The sequence below is a fragment of the Trichechus manatus genome, unplaced genomic scaffold, assembly GCF_000243295.1.
Source record: "Trichechus manatus latirostris isolate Lorelei unplaced genomic scaffold, TriManLat1.0 scaffold00054, whole genome shotgun sequence".
NCBI classification, from domain to species: domain Eukaryota; kingdom Metazoa; phylum Chordata; class Mammalia; order Sirenia; family Trichechidae; genus Trichechus; species Trichechus manatus.
The window spans coordinates 603,908-625,448 of NW_004443990.1; the positions used below are offsets into that span (position 1 = coordinate 603,908).

The 21,541-nt window shown below is 38.3% G+C and overlaps 1 protein-coding gene across 5 annotated transcripts in view; it reads left to right on the plus strand.

Annotated features, from left to right (window-relative positions):
* Nucleotides 1–21,541, plus strand: part of ACACA (acetyl-CoA carboxylase alpha) — a 302,953-nt gene that overhangs the window by 162,858 nt on the left and 118,554 nt on the right. For all 5 annotated transcript variants that reach the window (XM_023732669.1, XM_023732666.1, XM_023732667.1 and 2 more), the window contains 5 exons: nucleotides 4,568–4,681; nucleotides 5,918–6,031; nucleotides 9,112–9,201; nucleotides 11,306–11,424; nucleotides 20,700–20,723. In XM_023732669.1, the coding sequence (XP_023588437.1) occupies nucleotides 4,568–4,681; nucleotides 5,918–6,031; nucleotides 9,112–9,201; nucleotides 11,306–11,424; nucleotides 20,700–20,723 (461 nt within the window). The remainder of the gene's footprint in view (nucleotides 1–4,567; nucleotides 4,682–5,917; nucleotides 6,032–9,111; nucleotides 9,202–11,305; nucleotides 11,425–20,699; nucleotides 20,724–21,541) is intronic.

The window sequence follows — 21,541 nt, forward strand, 5'->3', positions numbered from 1 at the left end:
TACCTTGGCTTCCTGATTGGTGATTACATGCCCTGCATTCCAGTCTCTGCTTTCTAGAAGTAGGAATGTTGATGGTGTACTTTTGAACCTAGAAGAAGGATAAAATAAAATCAGTCTTGAGAATCAATGTTGGGGATGTTGGGCTGCTTCAGGTTGAAGAGGTACCTTCATCCCCTCCTAGTGTTACCATAACTTGCCTACTGGTAACTTGCCTCAAGGACGTTTGCGCTGGTTTCTTCTCATCTTTCACCCTAGCTGGAAAGCAAAACATCAAGTAGAATGCTTACGTCTCATCATGCTTCTTCCAAGTAGGAAACATTGTGCTACAAGTGAAAACAAAGTCTGGAAGGCCAATAGTAAATTTATTTTTTAAAAGTTCTTATTTCTTAAATTTAACTTCATAGGCAAAAACTTAGAGCTCAAAATAATTTATTTGTGTCTATTTAGAGATATTTCAGGGACTGCTTAGCCAAATTAAGCTATTTGTTGTTGTTGTTAATTGCCAGCGAGTTGATTCTGACTCTGGCACCCGAGCTGTGCAGAGTAGAACTGCTCCATAAGGTTTTCAGGGATTTGACCTTTTGGAAGCAGATCACCAGGCCTGTGTTCCGAAGCTCCTCTGGTTGGGTTCAAACTGCAAGCCTTTTTGCTGATAGTTGCACGCTTAACCTTTTGCACCACCCAAAGGCTTCTAAGCAATTAGTACAAATGAAAAGTATCAACATCTGCATAGTGCCTAGATAAAAAAGTATATATCCTATAGCCACTTAGATTCTTAGTATACTGTTTCACTGCTTATATTTTATTTCTGGTATGGTCCACATGAACATGCTTCCTTTTGAATAAGGCTATGCATATCAGCCTTCGATTTGGTTTAGACAGGAAGCATTTCAAAAGTTGGTCAGTGCATATTCTTCCTTCTCAACGTGCAAATAATCTTGTCCAATATGTAAGTAAAGAAGAAAAGTCTTTCACAGTGATCCCAAGTTTGCTGAGTAAGGGTGATATTAACAATATTTTATTAGACCTATTCCATGACATTCTTGGAATGTCCAGAAGTCCAGCTGTGATGGCTGGAAGAAGCTACCAGTTCATTACTGACACTGGGATTAGTGCCTCACCCAGCTGAACAAGTTAATGTCTTGAAGGCGTTACATGTTAGGTCACATTCTTTTCATTCACAATTGCCTTCCTCAGGGACATTTCATGCCTAGGGCGCTAAGAGCAGGTTGAACTGTATTGGACTTTCCTGGTTGTCATTTGCTTAACATTGGCTGTGGTGCTGGCACATAAGCATGTTTAGTACATTTCTGCAGATTTAAGGTGTCCCCAGTAGTTAGCCACCATCCAGGTCAAGAATAAAAGCAAGAAATAACTGTGTTGTACCAATCTTAATCATTGCTGGGTAATAATGTTCACTTGGGCCTACATATTTATGCAAGTGACCTATAATCCCTAAATCAGCAGGTAGTCTCTTTAAATGAACCTCTTTATGTTGAGGAAACACATCTGCTGACATTAAAAAAAAAAAACAAAAACCAAAATCACTGCCGTTGAGTTGATTCCAACTCATAGCAACCCTATAGGACAGATTAGAACTGCTCCATAGGGTTTCCAAGGAGCAGCTGGTGGGTTCAAACTGCTGATCTTTTGGTTAGCGGTCAAGTTCTTAAACCACTTAACCACGGCACCACTAGGACTGACATAGCCATCGTCAAATGGCATTGTCACAAAATGTTCACCAAGATTAGATGGGCTGTCAAGTTACCCAAAGTAAGCCTGCTTCTAGAATGAAGGACCATAAGCTTTCTGTTGGATGTTTGCATCTTAGGATGGGTGGTTCTGAAGAGCAGGATGGTCCTTTATCCCTAGTGGTTTCTTTCAGGACCTAAACACTATGTTTAGGTCAAGGACAAGAGAGGGTTGAGAAAGTTACTCTACACATAATTTTCTATTGCTAGTCTTTTTCTGAGTACTATTGATGACAGTGGGGAAAATAGTATTTGAGTGGAAAATTTCTAAGTCAGGATAAACTAATGGTAGAAGCGATTTTTTCATACTGTGTTTGATACTTCCCATCCCAGAAAGGTCTGGTTTCTGTACTTTGTCACAAGGAGCCCAGAAGATTGTCAGCTGGTGATAATATCCATGCTTCACTTTTCTTACAGATATGGTTTCTTGCCTACCTCCTTTCTCACTCCCTTTCTCTCATAGTGGAAGGATGAAATGAAAGAGTTGTTTTGAGCATTTTGCTTTTCTTTTTTTTAAGTTAAAGCATGATCTATAGTTAGGCAAGAGGGTAACTCCATTTTTCTTTGTTTTAGTTTAATTTCAAAAGGTAAACCTAGATTTGCTTTAAAGGAGAAACATTCCATATCAAATCTGATATAAATTGAGAAGATGACTAGTATTCTTATTTTGACACATTGACTTCTGTTGTTAATGTTGAGACTTTACTCTGGCTGTTTGCAGAGTAGCTGTGTTGTGGTATTACCCCGGACCGTTGTTATGTTTTTACATCTTTCAGTGAATCATTCTGATGATTGAAATGAGTACCTCAGAAAGGAGTACGTTTTTCTGTTAGGAACATTATGGAATCCCTGGGTGGTGCAAGTGGTTAACGTGCTCAGCCGCTAACCAAAAGGTTGGAGGTTTGAGTCCACCCAAAGGTGCCTTGGAAGAAAGGCCTGGCGATCAATCTACTTCCTAAAAATCAGCCATTGAAAACCCTGTGGAGCTCAATTCTACTCTGACAGACATGGGGTTGTTGCCATAAGTCAGAATCTACTCAACAGCAACTGTTTTTTGTTTGTTTATTCCATTAGAAACATTAAGTACAGAGGGGTTTAGGTAGGGAAAACTTACTTTTACTTCTTTGCGCACTGTAATTTATCCATACTTTCCTTCTGTCTTTTTATGGTCTTGTGTTTGGTGATTTTATATATTCCCTTTAAATTCTATTTTGTTCATTAGTTCTCAGCAAAAAAATGAGGCTTAGTTGCATTTCTCCCTCTCCTTTGCTTTTATGTCTTAGGACCAGTGGATCCAGTCCTTTAGCTATGACTAGATGTTCAGCAGAACCCTGGATCTCACTTTAACAGCAGCATTTCTTCTTCCCACTCAGATGAGTGAAGTCCCTGTCTTAAATGGGTGAAAACAATATTTTTCCTTCCTTAACTATATACCCCGTAATGTATTTTATCACTCTGGACACTTGGAACAGACAGACCACTGCTTGGTGGATTGGGAATCAGAAAGTATTTGCTGCTTGACAGTGTTTGAGAAGTCATCTTAATAGCATAATGGTGTTGAGTATTCCAAAAGTATTTACTTTGTGATGTGGAAATGGTAGGGGTTTTGGAAAAAGTGTTTTGGTAAATGCATGTCTGCTCCAAAGGCCAAAAGTCCCAAGCATTTATTTGTAGTGCTGTGACAAAGGACTCTGAGAAGTATCCCTGAAATGGAGATTCTTCAAGAAAAGGGCTGATAATCAAAGGTAGGGAGAAGATTAAAAATCAGCAACAAGAAGGCCCTTTGGGATTTTGTTGTCTTCATGTCTCATTCATAGTAATGGGAGAGTAAAGATTTACTAAAATATAAAAGTGATTATTTCCCAGGTAGAGGGCACTATACCTAAATATGTATATTTTATATAATGTGGTCTTAAGAACTACTGCTACAAATAGCTCTGTAAAATTCAAAAAGGACAAAGCATTTATAAAAACCAAATCTGCGGTTTTATCAGTTTAGATGAAAATTGCATGAATAATATATAAATTTTAGGGAGTAAACTGATACGCCACTGGACTCCAGAAGAAGTCTTTCTGTCAAAATAAGATAGGAGTTTTATAAAGACATCTTTAAATTTTTACAAGAGGAGGGACCCAATACTGAATAAAGCATGGGTTCTGTAATATGAGCTTGTTTCCCCCCGCTAATCCAGCTAGGATTGACCGTATTTAGATATGGTGAAGTGATTCTTGGTATAGCAAGAGGATAAATGCTGGATAGAGAATTGCCGGAATATGAAATGGTGTTTTTATTTAGTGTGCGTTTATAAGTGAATAATTTGCTCTTGTGTTTTTGTTTTGCACCCTCTTGGGATACTGAACATTTGGTTTGTGGAATGAAAACCACCAAGAGTGGTTCCTTTTTTTTGATATTGCCTTCTTCCCGAAAGTGAGAGAGGGAGCCAGAAGTCCGGTTTAGTCCCTATATTATTTAAAGCCTCTTAAAACTTTGAGACATCATCTGCTGTTTCTTACTCAGAATCCCTTTGGCCCCTTTTAATGGTCTCTGATGATTTCTTCTGCATGTTAAAAAGAGTAGTGTTGATTTATAAAGAAATACATTAGGAATTTTAAATCTGAATGGCTGAGGGATTTGGGCTTCTTAACAGCCCCCTTCTATGGGATCTCCTTAACCACTTGTTTAGGATAAAGATAGAATTCTGCCTTTTCTTGTTAATCCAGCTATGTCTACTTTGATTTTATTCTCTTTCCCCATTTCAAAGTCCTGTTCACCTCAATTCTTTTTAATGTGTATGTGTATGTTCTTTAACAATCAGGATCAGTTGTGTGGCCGAGACCCTACTCTCACTGATGAGCTACTGAATATCCTCACAGAACTAACCCAACTCAGTAAGACCACCAACGCTAAAGTGGCACTTCGAGCACGCCAGGTAAGGGCATTTGTTGGCTCTGGTGAAGGAGGAATGGTTTTCATAGGTTGGGCTGTCCTAGACACAGTGAGTTTTTTTTTTTTTTTTAACTCAGTCACCTTAGGAAGACCATGCAATTTTCTATGTATATTGCATTGCCCTCAGAACAAATTTTTTTCATGTGGTATATGTTTTTTAAAGAGAAGGGAAAAGATTAGCATGAATCTTACTAAATGGAGCCCTTTCCCCATTAAAAAATCCTGGTGTCATTCCCTACCCTCCGTTGTAATCCTATGATAGTAAACCAGGGTTAGGTGGAGGAAAGGCAACTGAGGGAAGGAAATAGACTGTATTTCTGACTTCCCAAAGGGAGCTTGGAGGCAGATGAAAACTTTTAAGTGTATAAGAAAAAAATCAAGTGTGGAAAACAAAGATAATGAAATGAATCTTAGTCTCTAGCAATCAGAACAACCCCAGAGAAGTCCAGTTGGTTTCACCCTGCAGTCTTCATTTCCATTCCAAAAGGTTTCAGCAGGGAAGCCATGAGCTGGCGCTTCCTTTGTGTCTCAGTGCATGGGCATCTACAAGGAAGCAGCATTTGAAGCTGTTCAGTGACCTTCTACTTTCTCTACAATTGTATCCATGTCAGTGAACTACTCAGAGTTACTGAACCTCTCAGTGACCTGCTGAGGGATTCAAGTCCTACCGTGTCCCTGTTTGTTTATGACACTGCTTTCACTCTCTCTGCCCCTCATATGTATTGGTGTTACTTCCTGACATCTTCTTGGGTGCTGAGTACCTGGGATTGTCAGAGCAGCTTTTCCTAGTCTTTCTTTCTAGTTCTAAGTTGCAGAAAGCTAGCTAGATCTGCTGCAGCCACCTTCCCCACAGCTGCTCCCTGCCAGATCTGATTCCCAGTTAACAGCTAGTCATGCAGTCCCCAGGACTAGCAGCTTTGCAATGGTAAATCACATGTACTGTTGGAACTTGACTGAAGCTGTTTTCTCTCCCTTCCCCCTACCCCCATGGGAAATCGCCCACAATGCAAATCATGGTGAGAGTCAACTGAGATTCTGTATTTGGTGGCATTGGCTTTATGTTACAGGACCTAGAAGTTGTTTTACTTGGTCTCTGTTTTATCTTTGATGCTTGCACTTAAGATTTATATTTATTGCTTTTATATCAGCGCTGCCTAATAGGAGCCTAGAATAATCACTCCCTCAGGAACTTACGCCTCTTATTTTGCTCTCACTCCAGGTTCTTATTGCCTCTCATTTGCCATCATATGAGCTTCGCCATAACCAAGTAGAGTCTATTTTCCTATCAGCTATTGACATGTACGGACATCAGTTTTGCATTGAGAACCTGCAGGTATATTTATAACCCTTTTCTACCACTCTACACTCTTGTCCCTTTTATGCCCAAGCATAGTTTAATCAATCAATCAATTTTGATTTTCAGTATAATAAAGTTTCATACCTTGATTTTTAAAAAAAATTTATATTTATGAATATTTTTTCCATGAAAATGCTGTTAGAATTGTGGTTTAGCTTAAAAACCAAATAGCAGGGCACATCTAGGTCAATTGGCATAATATAATTCATAAAGAAAATGTTCTACATCCTGCTCTGGTTGATAGTGTCTGGGGTCTTAAAAGCTTACGAGCAGCCATCTATTGGTCCCAATCCATCTGGAGCAAAGGAGAATGAAGAAAACCAAAGACACAAGGAAAATATTAGCCCAAAGGACTAAAGGATCACATAAACCACAGCCTCTACCAGCCTGAGCCCAGAAGAATAGATGCTGCTTGGGTTCCACCACCGACCACTCTGACAGGGATCACAATAGAGAGTTTTGGACGGAGCGGGAGAAAAATGTAGAACAAAACTCAAACTCAGAAAAAGAGTCCAGACTTACTAGTCTGACAGAGACTGAAAGAACCCCCGAGACTGTGGCCCCCAGACAGCCTGCTGACTCAGAACTGAAGCTACTCCCGAAGCCCACTTTTCAGATGAAGATTAGACAAGCCTATAAAACAAACAATAACACATGTGAGGAGTGTACTTCTTAGTTCAATCAGATATACGAGACCAAACAGGCAACTCCTGCCCAAAAGCAAGTTGAGGAGGCAGGAAGGGACAGGAAAACTGGACAGACAGATACAGGGAACCCGAACGGAAAGTGGAGAGTGCTGTCACATTACGGGGATTGCAACCAATGTCACAAAACAATATCTGTATAAATCTTTGAATGAGAAACTGACTTGAGCTGTAAACTTTCACCTAAAGCACAATAAAATTAAATAAAGACCGAATAGGTCTGCCTTGACAGAAGGCCTGCCTACTGAAGTCTTTGCCTCTTGTGCTTTTCCTAGAAAGTATTCTAGGTCAGAATTCAGTGGCAGCCCTGGTTGATTTCTGCTGTTTGAATCAGATGTATACATAGATAGTTGTTATCCTTCTGGGGGCAAAGCTATTTAAATATCATTTATTTTAATTTTATTTTAATGTTTACTATTAAGTTTTATGAACAGCCAATTTTATAATAGAGTATTGGCTAATTTTATTACAAATTGGAAAGACCTTGACTATTATTTTTTAAACAACATCATTTTCTTTTTTTTTAATTGTGCTTTAAGTGAAAGTTTACAGTTAGTTTCTCATATAAAAATGTATACACACGTTGTTATGTGACCCTAGTTGCTCTCCTTATACTGTGACAGCACACTCCACCTTTCCACTCTGGATTTCCCATGTCCATTCAACCAGCTCCTGACCCTTTCTGCCTTCTCATCTCGCCTCTGGACAGAAGCTGCTCATTTAGTCTCATGTATCTACTTGAGCTAAGAAGCATTGTCTTCACGAGTATCATTTTATGTGCCATAGTCCAGTGTAATCTTTGTCTGAAGAGTTGACTTCGAGAATGGTTTTAGTTCTGGGTTAACAGAGAGTCCAGGGGCCATGTCTTCTGGGGTCCCTCCAGTCTCAGTCAGACCACTGAGTCTGGTCTTTTTACTAGAATTTGAGTTCTGCATCCCACTTTTTTCTCCTGTTGCGTCAGCGACTGTCTGTTTAAACAACATCATTTTCTTAGGGGTGACTTTCTGTTTTTCTTCCTGGAACCACACTATTATTATATCTGGCAAAAGGGGCTCTTCAGATTTTTCCCTAAGATTTCTTTCTAGGGAAACTAGAAGGAGAAGAAGGGATTTTTTTTCCTCCATACAAGCATTTATACATACATTGTTAATGTTACCCTAATTGCTGTCCCCATGCTGTGACAGCACATTCCTCCTTTCCACCCCTGATTCCCCATGTCAATTCAACCACCTCCTAACCCTCTCTGCCTTCTCATCTCACCTCCGGACAGAAGCTGCCTGTTCAGTCTCTTGTATCTACTTGAGCTAAGAGGCACACTGCTCACGAGTATCACTTTATGTCCCACAGTCCAGTCTAATCCGTGTCTGAAGAGTTGGCCTCGGAAATTGTTTTAGTTCTGGGCTGATAGAGAATCCAGGGGCCATGCTTTCTGGGATACCTGCAGTCTCAGACCATTTAGTCTGGTCTTACTAGAATTTGAGTTCTGCACCCCACCTTTCTCCTGCTCCATCCAGGACTCTCTGTTGTGTTTTCTGTCAGGGCGGTCATTGATGGTAGCCGGGCACCATCTAGTTCTTCTGGTCTCAGGCTGATGAAGTCTCTGGTTTATGTGGCCCTTTCTGTCTCTTGGGCTATTGCTTTCTTTGTGTCTTTGGTGTTCTTCATTCTCCTGTACTCCAGGTGGTTGGGACCAATGGTGCATCTTAGATGGCCGCTTGCAAGCTTTTAAGACCCCAGACGCCACTCACCAAAGTAGGATGCAGAACATTTTCCTAAAAAGCTTTGTTGTGTCAGTTGACCTAGATGTCCCCTGAAAGCATGGTCCCCAGACCCCTACCCCTGCTACTCTGTCCCTTAAAATGTTTGATTGTATTCAGGAAAATTCTTAGCTTTGGTTTAGTCCGGTTGTGCTGACTTCCCCTGTAGTGAGTGCTGTAGAAGGGATATTTTTACCTATTTGATTCACAGTTGAAATCTAGGAACCACAGAGTTCACCGTAATGGAGTTATGAGACATTAATTTAGGAAGTGCAGTACAGATATATGTCAGAAAGGATAATAATAGTCATAAACAATTAAAATAGCATGCAGTTAATGCATTGTTAATGCATTATTTTAAGGATTTTACATACATTAACTCATATAATTCTCACAACAGCTCTATGAGGACAGGAGCTATTATTTTCCCCATTTTGTAGTTGAGGAAATTGAGGCACAGTGAGATTAAGCTCATATATGGTATTCATAGAAAAAAATTCTTGGTTTCACTAGCTGCTTCGAATGCCAGATAATATCTATTGAAATTGTTCTCTCTAGGAATGTAATGACTCAAGTCTGTCTTTATACTTTTCAGAAACTCATCTTGTCTGAAACATCTATTTTTGATGTCCTACCCAACTTCTTTTATCACAGCAACCAGGTAGTGAGGATGGCAGCTCTGGAGGTAAGTTTTTATGGTAATATGACATTGCCATTTTCTTTGTTTCTAGCTGATTTCCTCTGTCCATTTGGCTATCATATCAATTCTTTTTCTTTGATCATAGGCTTTTTAAATTAAATTAAATTTTTTTATTGTTGTAAAAATATATGTAACACGTGATTTGCCCGTTCAACATTTTTCACATATACAGTTGAGATTAATTACATCAATCATGCTGATTTTTAAGTATAGAGTCTTCTTTTCCTCTGAAAGAATGAATGCTGAAGTATGGTCTTAACCTTACTCAAGCGTTTCATCTGAACTAATGGCTGGCTTCTGGCTCCAGTCACAGGAAAATAGCTGCCAGCATTTTTCAATAGTCTCTGTTTTCCAGGTGTTTGAATTTTCCCACTTCGTAATGAATTAGGATTCCCTATAACACAATGAATGAAAAAACATGGCTAATCAGAACATGTGTAACCTCACATTTTGTGTTTTTGGTCAAATTAAAATTTTAGTTAATATTTTGAATTGTCAAGCAGCTCTTAAGAAATATTTCCTCATAGGAAAGAAAGTAATAACATTTAATAGACAGTGTTTTAGGTGCTTTATTTTTCTCACTTTATCCTATACTTAACCTTATGAGGTAAGAAGAAGGTGAGACTCTGAGAGATTGAGTGATGTGTCCAAAATCACATAGATAATAAGTAGAGGAGTTTGCATTTGAGCTCAGGTCAGTCTGACCCCAAATACTTTTTACTCATCAGTACACTACCTCAGCAGGCACAAAAACTGCAGGCCCAAACACTGCTGTATAATTGCCAAGTATAAACAACAGGTGTTGGTGAAGATGTGGAGACATTGGAGCCCTCATCCATTGCTGGTGGGGCTGTAAAATGGTACAGCCACTGTGGAAAACAGTTTGGTGCTTCCTCAAAAGGTTAAACATAGAACTACCATATGACCCAGGAATTCCACCCCTAGGTATATACCCAAAAGAATTAAAAGCTGGAATGCGAAAAGATACTTGTTCACCAGTGTTCTTCGCAGTACTATCCACAATAGCCAAAAGGTGGAAATAGCCTACATGTCCATCAAAAAATGAATGGATAAACAAAATGTAGTACTTACATATGATGGACTATTACTCAGCCATAAAGAGAAATGAAGTCCTGATATGTGCTACAACATGGACGAACCTTGAAAACATGCAGAATGAAATAGTCAGTCAGTCACTGAAGGATAAATATGTACGTGGCAAATTGTGAAATGGGTGAGGCTGGACTGATGGTTTTTGCCTGTTGCTGTTTTTTCAGCATTTGAGTCAAATTAGTGCATTTGAGATATTGTATATCAAATTATGCCTCACTGCTTTTGCCTAGGGATTGGGGATATAAAAGATCCAAAATTGATTTGGGGCATTGTGAGAAACAAAACAAAGATGCGAGATAGTAAAGAGTTGAACTGTACAGCAATTGTTTCTGTCTTCTATCTTCCCTCAATAAATTGCCAAGAATCAGTACCTCTAACGCTTCTCACTGCTTGCTTTTATCTTCTGTGGAAATGATCATGATCAATGAGTTAGTAGCTGTGGCTCTTTTATAAGCTCGCTTTTGCTCAAGATCAAACCTTCACCTGAGTTTAGGCTAGCGTGAAAGAAGGTTTACGGTATGCCTAGCGGTGTCTAACAGAGGCAGGCTGGTTTTGTTTCCATTTGGTCATAGTTATAGAGTATTAAGGCCAAAACCAAACCTGTTGCCCTCGAGTTGATTCCAACGCATGGCAACTTCGTATGTTACAGAGTAGAACTACTCCATAGGGTTTTTGTGGCTGTAATCTCTATGGAAGCAGATCTCCAGGCCTTTCTACTGCTGCACCACTGAATGGGTTTGAACTACCAACCTTTCAGTTAGTAGTCAAGCACAAACCATTTGTGCCACCCAATGACCTTATAGTATTAAGACTCCAGCTTTATTAGTTAAACCAAGCTACGTATAGAGCCTTGAGACTCCTCTCACCACAGACCACCTTCGTCTGCATCAGATATCTCTTTTCAAAACTGTCTGAACTAGCCATATCTTAGTTTCTGTTTTCGAAGTGTATTTATTGAGGATTACTTTTTAACCAGGTGTATGTTCGAAGGGCTTATATTGCCTATGAACTTAACAGCGTACAACACCGCCAGCTCAAGGACAACACCTGCGTGGTGGAATTTCAGTTCATGCTGCCCACATCTCATCCAAATAGGTAAGTTTGAGCTGGCATGTGTACCTGAGCAAGCCAGAGCTATGTCAGGAGGGTTAAAGGAAGTAATGTGTATGACAACTCCATGTTTGGTTAGCTAGAGACGTGGAGCAGAAAATGAACAAATTTGACCCATGGGGGAAGAGCCTTTTGGTGCCTACTACTTCTTCTGATCTTTGATTTAAGAGAGGGAAAGTATGGCCTAATTCAAATAAAAGTTAACATTACTCCATTCGTTCTTGCTTGTATTATGTCATTGAGGCAACATTGTTTTTTGTTTTTTTCTTTTAAGTTAGAAAGAATTTACTAGTGTTTTACTTGCAGGAACATTGTCAGAAAATCAATTTTTTAACAGTTTAAAGTCAGCAGTTGGAACATAAAAAATACTTTGGGTGGAATGCTTTGCTTTTCTGTATGTTTGCTGGGGGCTGAGGGTATACCTAAGCCAGTTTTATTATCTGTCTAAAAACAGACGCTTTAATTTAGCAGTTGAAATTCGATCTGTTTTTGCAGGTTACGTTTCAGAACCAAACTTCTTAAATTTAAATAAATTACTTAATTAGACCATGCCAATTCCATTTTTCCATTCCCAAGCCCTTTAAAAATTAAAATACACATTTGAAAATTTGTTTCATTATTGCTTTGTCTTTAAAAGGAAAATACTTCATTTATCTAGTACCCTCCTTCTTTTAAAGTATACTGAGGCAGTGAAAATCTACGAATTCCACCCACCCATATGTTCACCTTCTCCTGTATTTTCATTCTTTGTAGTAATGCCACAGGAAATATAAATACCACAGCCAGTCTTAACCTGCCCTCCTCCATTTATTCTTTATGGCCTTTGGTCCTTCACTTTGTATTACAAAGTACCGTGTCTTTGGGGATCCTTAGTTATAGACATCAGAAATGGTTTTGTTCTGAATTGCCACTTCACCCAAAGCAACAGAAACCCTTCCTAGAGACAAAGAAGTCTGTGATGAGACTTCTGGCCACTGGATGCCACTGTTGATCCAGCAGAGGTCAGCAGAAGAGCAGCAGCATCTTCAGAAAAGTACTTCTCTTCTTTGTCTCAGAAGATCCTTTCACTTCTGTACCTTGAAAATACCTTATGGCTGGCAGAGTAAAGCATATATCCTTGATTTAGCAAGCGTCTCTTGGTACATTTTTGCCTCCATGGATTTCAGAATCTCATTTTCTAGAAACGAATAGTTGTCCTTCAGCAAGTGGTGAAGTACTCATGGCACACATGGGCTCAGCACTCGGTCTTCTTTCTTTTCCTGTATTCCTTGAATAATTGTAGAGAACTACATGCTATACTTAATGCTCTTTGTAATTCTCAGGGCATTCTTTTCTTCCTGCTTTCTACTACCTCTTCCCTTTGGACAGTGATTTGTAGTCAGGCTGCAGGGCTGCTTCTGATTTCCTTCCCTCCTCATATCTCTTCTTGTCTTTCTGAATTGCTCTCCCTGTCCTACTTTTTTATTTGAGGATATGTGTCCAGTTTGGTGAAACAGTAACTGAAAAATGAGAGAAATTCTTATTAACTGCTTTATTAAGAAATCTTTTTCACCTTTCCACATCAAGGGTTCAAATCTCTTTTATTCCTGATGGGGTTTCACAACTTGTAAACTAGTCCCTCTCAAAATCTGAGCATATACACCCCTGTGGATAAAGACCAGACTTGAACAGAACTGTAATCCAGTAGTCTCCCTATATGAGAGTCTTCCTTGGTTGTGTATATGATTTTAAAGCTGCTGGATTTATTAGTATTGTCATTATCATTATTATTGATACATTTGTGAAGGTAAAGATAAGGACAAAATAGAGGAGGAAAGATAAAATAATCTTTCTGAAAACCAGTAAGATATTAAAATTCTTTTAATCCTTTTTTTTAGATCCAAAGTCCCTTTGTTAGTTTAGGAATATAAAATGTATAATCAGATTCAACCACAAAATGATATATTCAGTTTTAGAATATAGCTTATTCAGACAGTTATTGTAAATTTTCTACTTGAATTTAATTTTGTAAGACTCTATATTTTCTTACAAATGTTTTTGTTACAGTTGGAGTATGGCCTGCTCACCCTAAAAAGGAAACTTAGATTCTTTTCGCTAGCTTTCACTGTTTTTGAGCTGAGATCCAACTCTTCTTCTAACTCTAGTACTTTTATTTCTTTCTATTCTTATTGTTTTAAACAAGCAGGCAATATGCATGTTGCTTCTTATTCTTCAGAAATAAGTTACTGGAGACCATCTACCACTGTCTGTTCCACGCCTAGTCCTTTAAGGCTCAAGGACATTATTATGTCCACTAACCTCTAGATTAATGATTCTTAACTAGTGATGTGCCTTAGGATTATCTGGGGAGTATTTTGAAAATACACACACTGGGGCCCTGACTCCCAAGATTGTCAGTTAGATTCCAGATGAATACTATTTTAAAAAGCTCCTCTGATAATTCTGATGAACGTTTACAATTGAGAATCACTACCTCTAGACCAGCTTTGTCCAGTAGAAATATAATGCAAGCCACATATATAATTTAAATTTTCTGTTGATCACATTTAAAACAGTATAAAGAAATAGGTGAAATTATATCCATAATATCATTTCAACTTATTATCAATATAAAAAATTATTAATAAGATATATTCTATTCTTTTTCTGTACTAAGTCATTGAAATTCGGAGTGTGTTTTTCACTTATAGCATATCTCAATTTGGGCTAGCCACATTTCAAATACTGAGTAGCCACATGTGGCTAGTGGCTACCATACTGAGCAGTGCAATTCTAGATAAAAAATTAACTAAGACAGCTACAAGTAAAGAAAACACTGAGTCCTCTTTGCTTTATGTTAATAGTAGTGCCTCTTAGAGGGAGAAAAACTCTTAATCTTATACTGTTTGTTCTCAGTAGTTACAGGAATTTTCGAAACCTGATCCTATAGATAGTACATTACAATGTTTTATGCATGCTTCGAAAAAAAGTTATAAAGAACAAGCATATGAATGCCTTATCATACATATTTTATCTATCAATACAAAACAGAATTTTCTAAAAATTTGTTTCCCAATTAGGGGTAAAAGACCAAAAATTCTTAGAGGATAAAACAGCTACTTTGTTTAACCAAATTTTTCACGTTTTCTTTCCTGGCCTTTGGTCATCACTTTCCTAGCCAGGCATTCATTTGACATAGACTAAGTTTGTCCAGCAAGTCCTTAGAATTCAGTATCTTGTAAGCTGTAATATCAAAGCAAGTCTACAGTGTCTTGTTGTTTACAGGGTCACCTAGTGGAATTCTATTCCTGCAGTTTGTTTTTGACTAGAGATTTAGCACCCCTGGGTTGGGATGAAGCAGCAACAGAGTTTATTTTCAGGAAGATGCCTTAGATACTGTTTGAATTGAAGACCTCTGTCCCATTAGGACCTGTTCTGATTTTTAGAGGAGGCAAAACACAAGCAATTGCCATTGCAAATGAGAGTGGCATCCTCGAAGGGAGAAGGCAGTCCTTTTTAGCATGTTTGGGCAGTTAGTGTGGGGCCCGCATGTTTGGTACCCTTTTTATTTTTGTCATAGTTTATTATAAGGACTTTATATTGCTTGACATTTAGTTATTTTTTTCAGTATAATAGTCTTTTTTGGTATAATTTTCTAGTACTCCTCTCAATATTAAAAAACAAAAAAAGCAGCAGCAGAAACATATTATTAGTTTATTTTATTCCTACCCTCTATGACTTCCTGTATCACTATCCTTACTAGGTAGGCTTCCATCAATGTTATCTTCTTCTTGATCTTCAACCCATGACTTCCAAATTTTTTCTCATAATTGTAGTTCCAACTTATTTGGCATCCCCAGGTCTTCACTTATTCACCAAAGGATCTAGTTATAAGAATTTCACTCAGGGAGGCTCTTCATCTGGATTTACCCTTTTCTTCTTAAATTCCCTTCAGTTGTACAGTAGCTGCAGCGATTTTCCTGACTTAGGCATAGTTGGAAACCTGTATATATGTGATACACATGTGTATTTGTATGTATGTGTGTTTTTCCTTGTTTATCTTAGCATTCACAAGCTATGTCCTATTGTGTGTGAATTTTTTTGAGGGGAGAGGATTTTTGCTGTGTTTTTGTTTTTTGTTTTGTTTTTGTTAAAGGTGATTTGTTGCCGGTTAGCAGTTGTTTTTAAAGAAGTGGTGACTGGGTTTCTTCAGTCATTTTCTTGGTGCAGGGATAGTCAGAGCAGCTGGTCTGCACTAGGAGAACATTTTATTTATCCAGACTTCTAGGACCTAATTCTCTTGTCTAAGATTCCATCAGTCCAGCTCTTTAGTCAGTTAAGCCTATATTTCACGTTTATTAAGCCTGGAGCTCGTAATGTATCATTCAGTGTTTCTTTTTTACTTTTTTCCTCCAGTGAGGCTCAGGGTTTAAAGTCAGAGGTGTATGTGTGTCTGTCTTCTTTCACATTCTGAAACCCAGTTTATCCACCATTGATGCTAGTGATGTAAAAACATGTTACAGTGAAGCATCATTCTGAATATATCTTTATTTATACAAATGTATGTAAAGTTTATTATCCCATAAACTCTGTGGCTTTGCATATGTTCTGTATGTTATGACAGTCTGGAAGTACAAAAGTTAAAACTTCAAATGATTTTCATAAGTAATGCACATCAGTAAACTTTTTTTTTTTTTTAACTTTTAATTTGTCAAGTAAGAAGCATCAAAGCTGATCCAGGAGATGGAAGTATACTTTGCTGTATGCTTCTGTATATTTTGGACCTGTTTGTGTTTATTTCCACCTGTTCCTTAGATGGAAATCCGTGTTTTGCTGAAGTTAGGTTGCAGTGCACCCTCTCTGCTGTTTGCTCCTTGTGAATTTGGCCTCCTGCGTGTTGTTTTAATTCACGCACTTTCCTTTTGTCATGTCTTATGTCCAGAAGAGGTTGGCTGTGTACTTCTCTGATAGCACGTTTTGGTCGTGACTGAGTTTAGGCTGCTGGACACCTTCGGTGTTCAGCTGTCAGTGGACCTTCTTCTTTGTAAAGAAGGTTAGAAATCAGAAGCCATCCATATGACTAATCAGCAGCCTGCTGCTATTCTTGAGAATTCTGATAATCTTTGACACCCAGACATTGGACCCCTCTTTGGACTGTACTGAGACACTCAAAAGTCATCCAACTTATAGTGTTTTTTAGGAGTGGGAGCACTTGGTTAGCAGGCCAGAATGAGCTATAAATAATTAAAATCCTACAGCGCTTGCTTCCCTCATTCAGGGTAGTCTGCTGATAAGATGCAAGCATCTGGCAGAAGAAGAGAAGATTCTCAGCAGGTTTAAGTGCTTACCAAAGTGCTTTCCTCTATCCATGGCTCAGCTTCTAGTCTCTGCTGTGTTGTTTTGGCACTCTAGACTTGTAAGATTAGAGAGTCACGTTTAAAACTCTCAGTATATCATTAGGGTAGCCGAAGGTCCTTTCTTGTCAAGGAACACTAGCTGATCCCAGGGGGAAGGAAAAGCAGAATCCAGGGCACCTGTAAATCCCTGTAGTTTTGTGCTGTGGGTTTGTAGCTAATTATACAGCAAGCAGCAGTAATATGCTGTAGCCCTGTTGGTGTACTTATTTCAGAAAGAGTGAAATCTTCCAACAGAGCAAAGAAGGGGCTTTAGAGAGTTGCAGATGAATGAAGCAATGATCATTTTATTGTAAGGTAAAGCTCTGCAGTGGAATCAGGGCATCTGAACTGCAACGGGGTGGTGGGAGAGATGCCAATAGAAATACATGGTTCAGATCTGTTTTACAGCTTTTGATTTGGATTCTCCTGCAGAAATATAGTCACACAAGGAGACCACCACTGGTCACAGCCAGTCAAATTGTTCTTTCTCCTATGGTACTGCTGTTAGTGACTGCTAGTAGGTTATTCAGCTGACCTCTTCTGATTCTGCTTTGCTGCCTGATTTCAAAAGATTTGCCCTATACTGGCTCTCAGTCACAGCTTGATGTAAACACTGCTTGTTTGCATGCATCCCCATCATTTTCATTTAAGGTCCTTTTTTTTTTTTTAATTCAAGTTAGAAGGCAAAAGAAGCAGGAGCATTTTTATATAATAAAAGATTTATGTAGGGCCCCCTAGAATCAAGCAAAATGAAATTCAGCTGGAAGGGATGGTAAAAGGCTCAGAGAACCTGTGACTGCCAAAGAAGTCAGTGTTCCTTAAATTAAAGACGGTTCAGCTAGCAGGCAGCAACTCTTGACTTTGCATTCATATTGAAGCAGGCTTGCCAGCCAGTCTGGGCAGGCAGATCAATAAAATCACAGGTGACTTAACGCCAAGAACCTCAGAGTTCAAAGGATTTCTCTTGTCCTTCTTTAAAGTCTATATTGATGCGGAGTGGTATCCTCAGGAACTGAGAAAATGCCAGGCCTAGATTTTGGTTTATGACACCATATTGAACAATGTTCCTGGAAAGCATCTGCTTTGGTTTCTCAATTATCGCACCTCTAAAATGGAGCTAATATATAGTAGAAGGAAAGTGATGCCGATATTTTTCACAGCATTATGACTGAAGAGTTATCATAGTAAAGTGCTTTGAATAGCCTAAACCGCAAAATTCTGAGAAGTGAATTTTTATCTCATTTATATATTTGAAAATGCAGTTGATTGCTTTATCAGAGAATGAGCAATTTAGCTATTTTTGCCCGATAAGTATGCAGTGGAATGTGGAAGATTTTATTTTATTTTTAGCTGCATATATGGAATTCTTGACTTATATACAATCTCTTCCTCAGTTGTTTATTTTGTGCAGACCATGAATCTAGCTTTATGGATCTGTTGTGTATCACAGTAGTGTGTGCTATACCATATTTGTCATTATCTCAAATCGATCAGATAGCCCCTGTATAAAGTAACAAAATATATAAGTTATCATTATGGACATGGCTAAGTATTTAACTGGTAATACAGAGTTTATCCTTCTATCCCTGCTCATCTCCCTTACAACTCCAAAGGTTTTTATTCTACCAGAGAGGATAACCTGGCTCTAAACTTACCTCTTACATGATCGATTCAGGACCATTCCTTTCAAAACTGGAGATGTTGGGAGTTTTTGTTTTTTACCACATACTGTGTAGATGGTGCACAATTTCTCTAACAAGGCAGCAGGGGGCTCCCTATGCGAGCTTGAGAATTGCTCACAAGAAGGGCTGGCTTGTTGTACTTTTCAATTTAGGCCCTTTTCTACTGAAAACTTGGCCCGCATCCTGTGAAGACTCCCTAAGGGATTAGAGTATACTACAGAGGCAGTGAGACCATTTTATTAGTTTACAAAATGGGTGAACAGTTGAGACAGATTATACTGATTTCTAAACTCCAAAAGCCTGGATAGATGGAACCTAAGATTGCTTTGGTTGTAGAGATCTTCTCTCTGAACTAAGGTTCATGTAATAAACTGTGCAGGTGGCCCGTTTCTTTAGAATCCTGTATATCTTAAGAGGAAGACTTTCTGTGTTCTCATTAGCCCCTGCAGTTAGTTTTCTGCCTAGCTACACCTCCCTCTGCTATAGAACCTGTGTTGATGAGTGCCACATGCCTTATAACTAAGGATCTGTTGTAAAATGAAACCCATTCTCCTGAGTGACAGGCTCAAGAAATCCAAACAGCAGAGGCTCAGGTTTTTGCACTAGGAGGTTGCTCTTGCTGTCTTATGAATTCACTCTGTGATTCAGGTTTGATGCAAAGAGCATTGCTGCTCACAAATCACACGAGGTATACAGTTTGTGTGCAGTGATATGTCACTGCTTTTTATTTATATGGCCAGCTCAGTCTATTCTGCTCCTTTCACTGCCATGGAAAGTGCATCATTTTCCTCCCTCTATCCTCCTTCCCACATATCATCAGCACCACCCACTGTGTTCTGCCCCCTAAGTCCCCTGTGTGCTGGAAAACCCCAACAATGATTAAATGCTGATAAAAGAATGTTAGAAGGTTAAGGTATCAACCAATCAGCTCCCTTACAGTATCCCTAAATTGTGAGTGGTAAGTATAAATTTGCCCTTTTAACATTGAAAATCAAGTTTTTTTTTGGTTTGTTTTTTCCGTTGAGGAAATGACTAATGTCAAGTTGAAAAAAAGAATTGGTAGAAAGATCAAAGTGAATGCAGGAGACTTGCCTTACAGTTTACCCTCTTTATCCTAGTCTCGCTTTCATGATTTTGGCACATTCTTTATAAGGAAATTGTAGGGCTAGCTGAATTTAGGTAAGGTTTTGTTGATGAGAGGCCTGGAATTTTTAAACTTAGAGCATTTTTTAAAAATCATTCTTATCCTAAACTCATTTAATTAAGAAGGTATCAGTTAATTAATTTTAACAAATTATATAACTCTCGTCAAAGAATTGGTTATTACATTCGTGCATTATTTTTAGATCCTTTAATTTACTGTAGTACATAATACCCTTCTCTTTTCCCCCATTCTATGGGAGGAAGAACTTTTTTTTTTTTTTTTTTTATTGTACTTCAGGTGAAGGCTTACAGAACAAATAGTTTCTCATGAAACAGTAGTACACATATTATTTTATGACATTGGTTAACAACCCCACAACATGTCAACCCTCCAACTTCTCAACCTTTTTGTTTTGGTGAAAATACACATAGCCAAAGATACACCACTTCAAAAATTTCTACATGCACAGTTCAGTGACATTGACTACGCTCAGGAAGAACATTTTTAAAAAAAACACTTAGAACAGGTAGCTGGGAACCTGATTTACTGAATTATTTTCTTTGGAGGATAGCTTATAGGTTTATCACATCCTGAGAAACAATTAGAGTAGGGGGGAATATGGAATCAACTTCTGTGGGCCTCCTTATTACACCTTTGGTAAAATAGAACAAGAAAGAAGAGTCTCTAAGAATCTTGTCTAAGCATATTCTTAAGAACTAATTTTGTGTTGAAGCTTAAGATAATATACCATATTATATAGCTTGAATTTTCGTTTGCCTGTATTTTACTACTGTTCTGCATTATATTTTATAATAGAGCTTTTTAAAAAAAAATCCATGGTAAATACATTTCAAACCTTTCCATCCACAGCTGCTGTGGTGAGGTAGGTCAGGAGGCATGCCTCTTTAGAGGCACCCTGTGGGTTGAAAGGTAATGAGCACTTAATTATGTCTACTGAATGCCAGAGCCCCTCAGGACTGGTCTGTATCTGCTCTGACAATTCTTTTATTATGGCTTTCACTAACCTATCAGTAACTAACTCTGGTTGTTTAATTACAGAGGGAACATCCCCACGCTAAACAGGTACCGTATGTTAAGTTTCTTTTCCAATTAAAAGTACCTTTTTTGTAACTTATAATAGTGAAACCAGGAAGAAATAACACTACCCGTAATAAGCTAATATGTTTGCTTCTAGGGAGTCCTGAACTCCCCTTTGAAGACACTAAATTTATTCTTTCTGTTTGGAAAACATGTCTTCAGCTTTTCTTTAGTTGTTCGGAAAGCAATACGTGAAAAGCCTCAGTCTGGCAAAGCTCTAATCTTGCTGTTAGGGGGTTGATCTGCCTGAGGTTCATCTTTGCTGGAAACATCTTTTGCTGCATTTGCGTTCTCTGTTTCTAGTTTGGGGCTTTTGGAGGAGAAACCCCTAAGTTTAATCCTAGCCTAGAAAATTATTCATTGTGTTTTCAATATTTAGTTTCTCTAATTTGCTTCTCCTTTTAGAGGAATGCAAATCCGGAAATAGCTGATTTCATGTTTTATCAGTTTGTTAGCTATTTTTCTAAAGTGTTACAAGAAATCTCAAGTTTTGTTTCAGACCTATAATAAAATTAATATTGGAAAAGTATATTTAAATTTTGATATGTATAACCCTGTGAAGAGGTTTTAGGCCAATATAATACAAGTGATATATTAGAATTTTGAGTTTCTCCTGCTCCTGAGCCAAGCAAGGCAACACAATGCAAGTTTGAGAGGATAACAATTCTGATTGGAACTGAATCCACAAAAGGCTCAAGTAGTAAGTAGTCAGTTGGTGATGAGCTCTTTGTAGATCATCAGTTGTACACTGAAATATTTTGTAGGCTTATATTTATTTTGGCCGTCTCCCTTTAAAATATTAA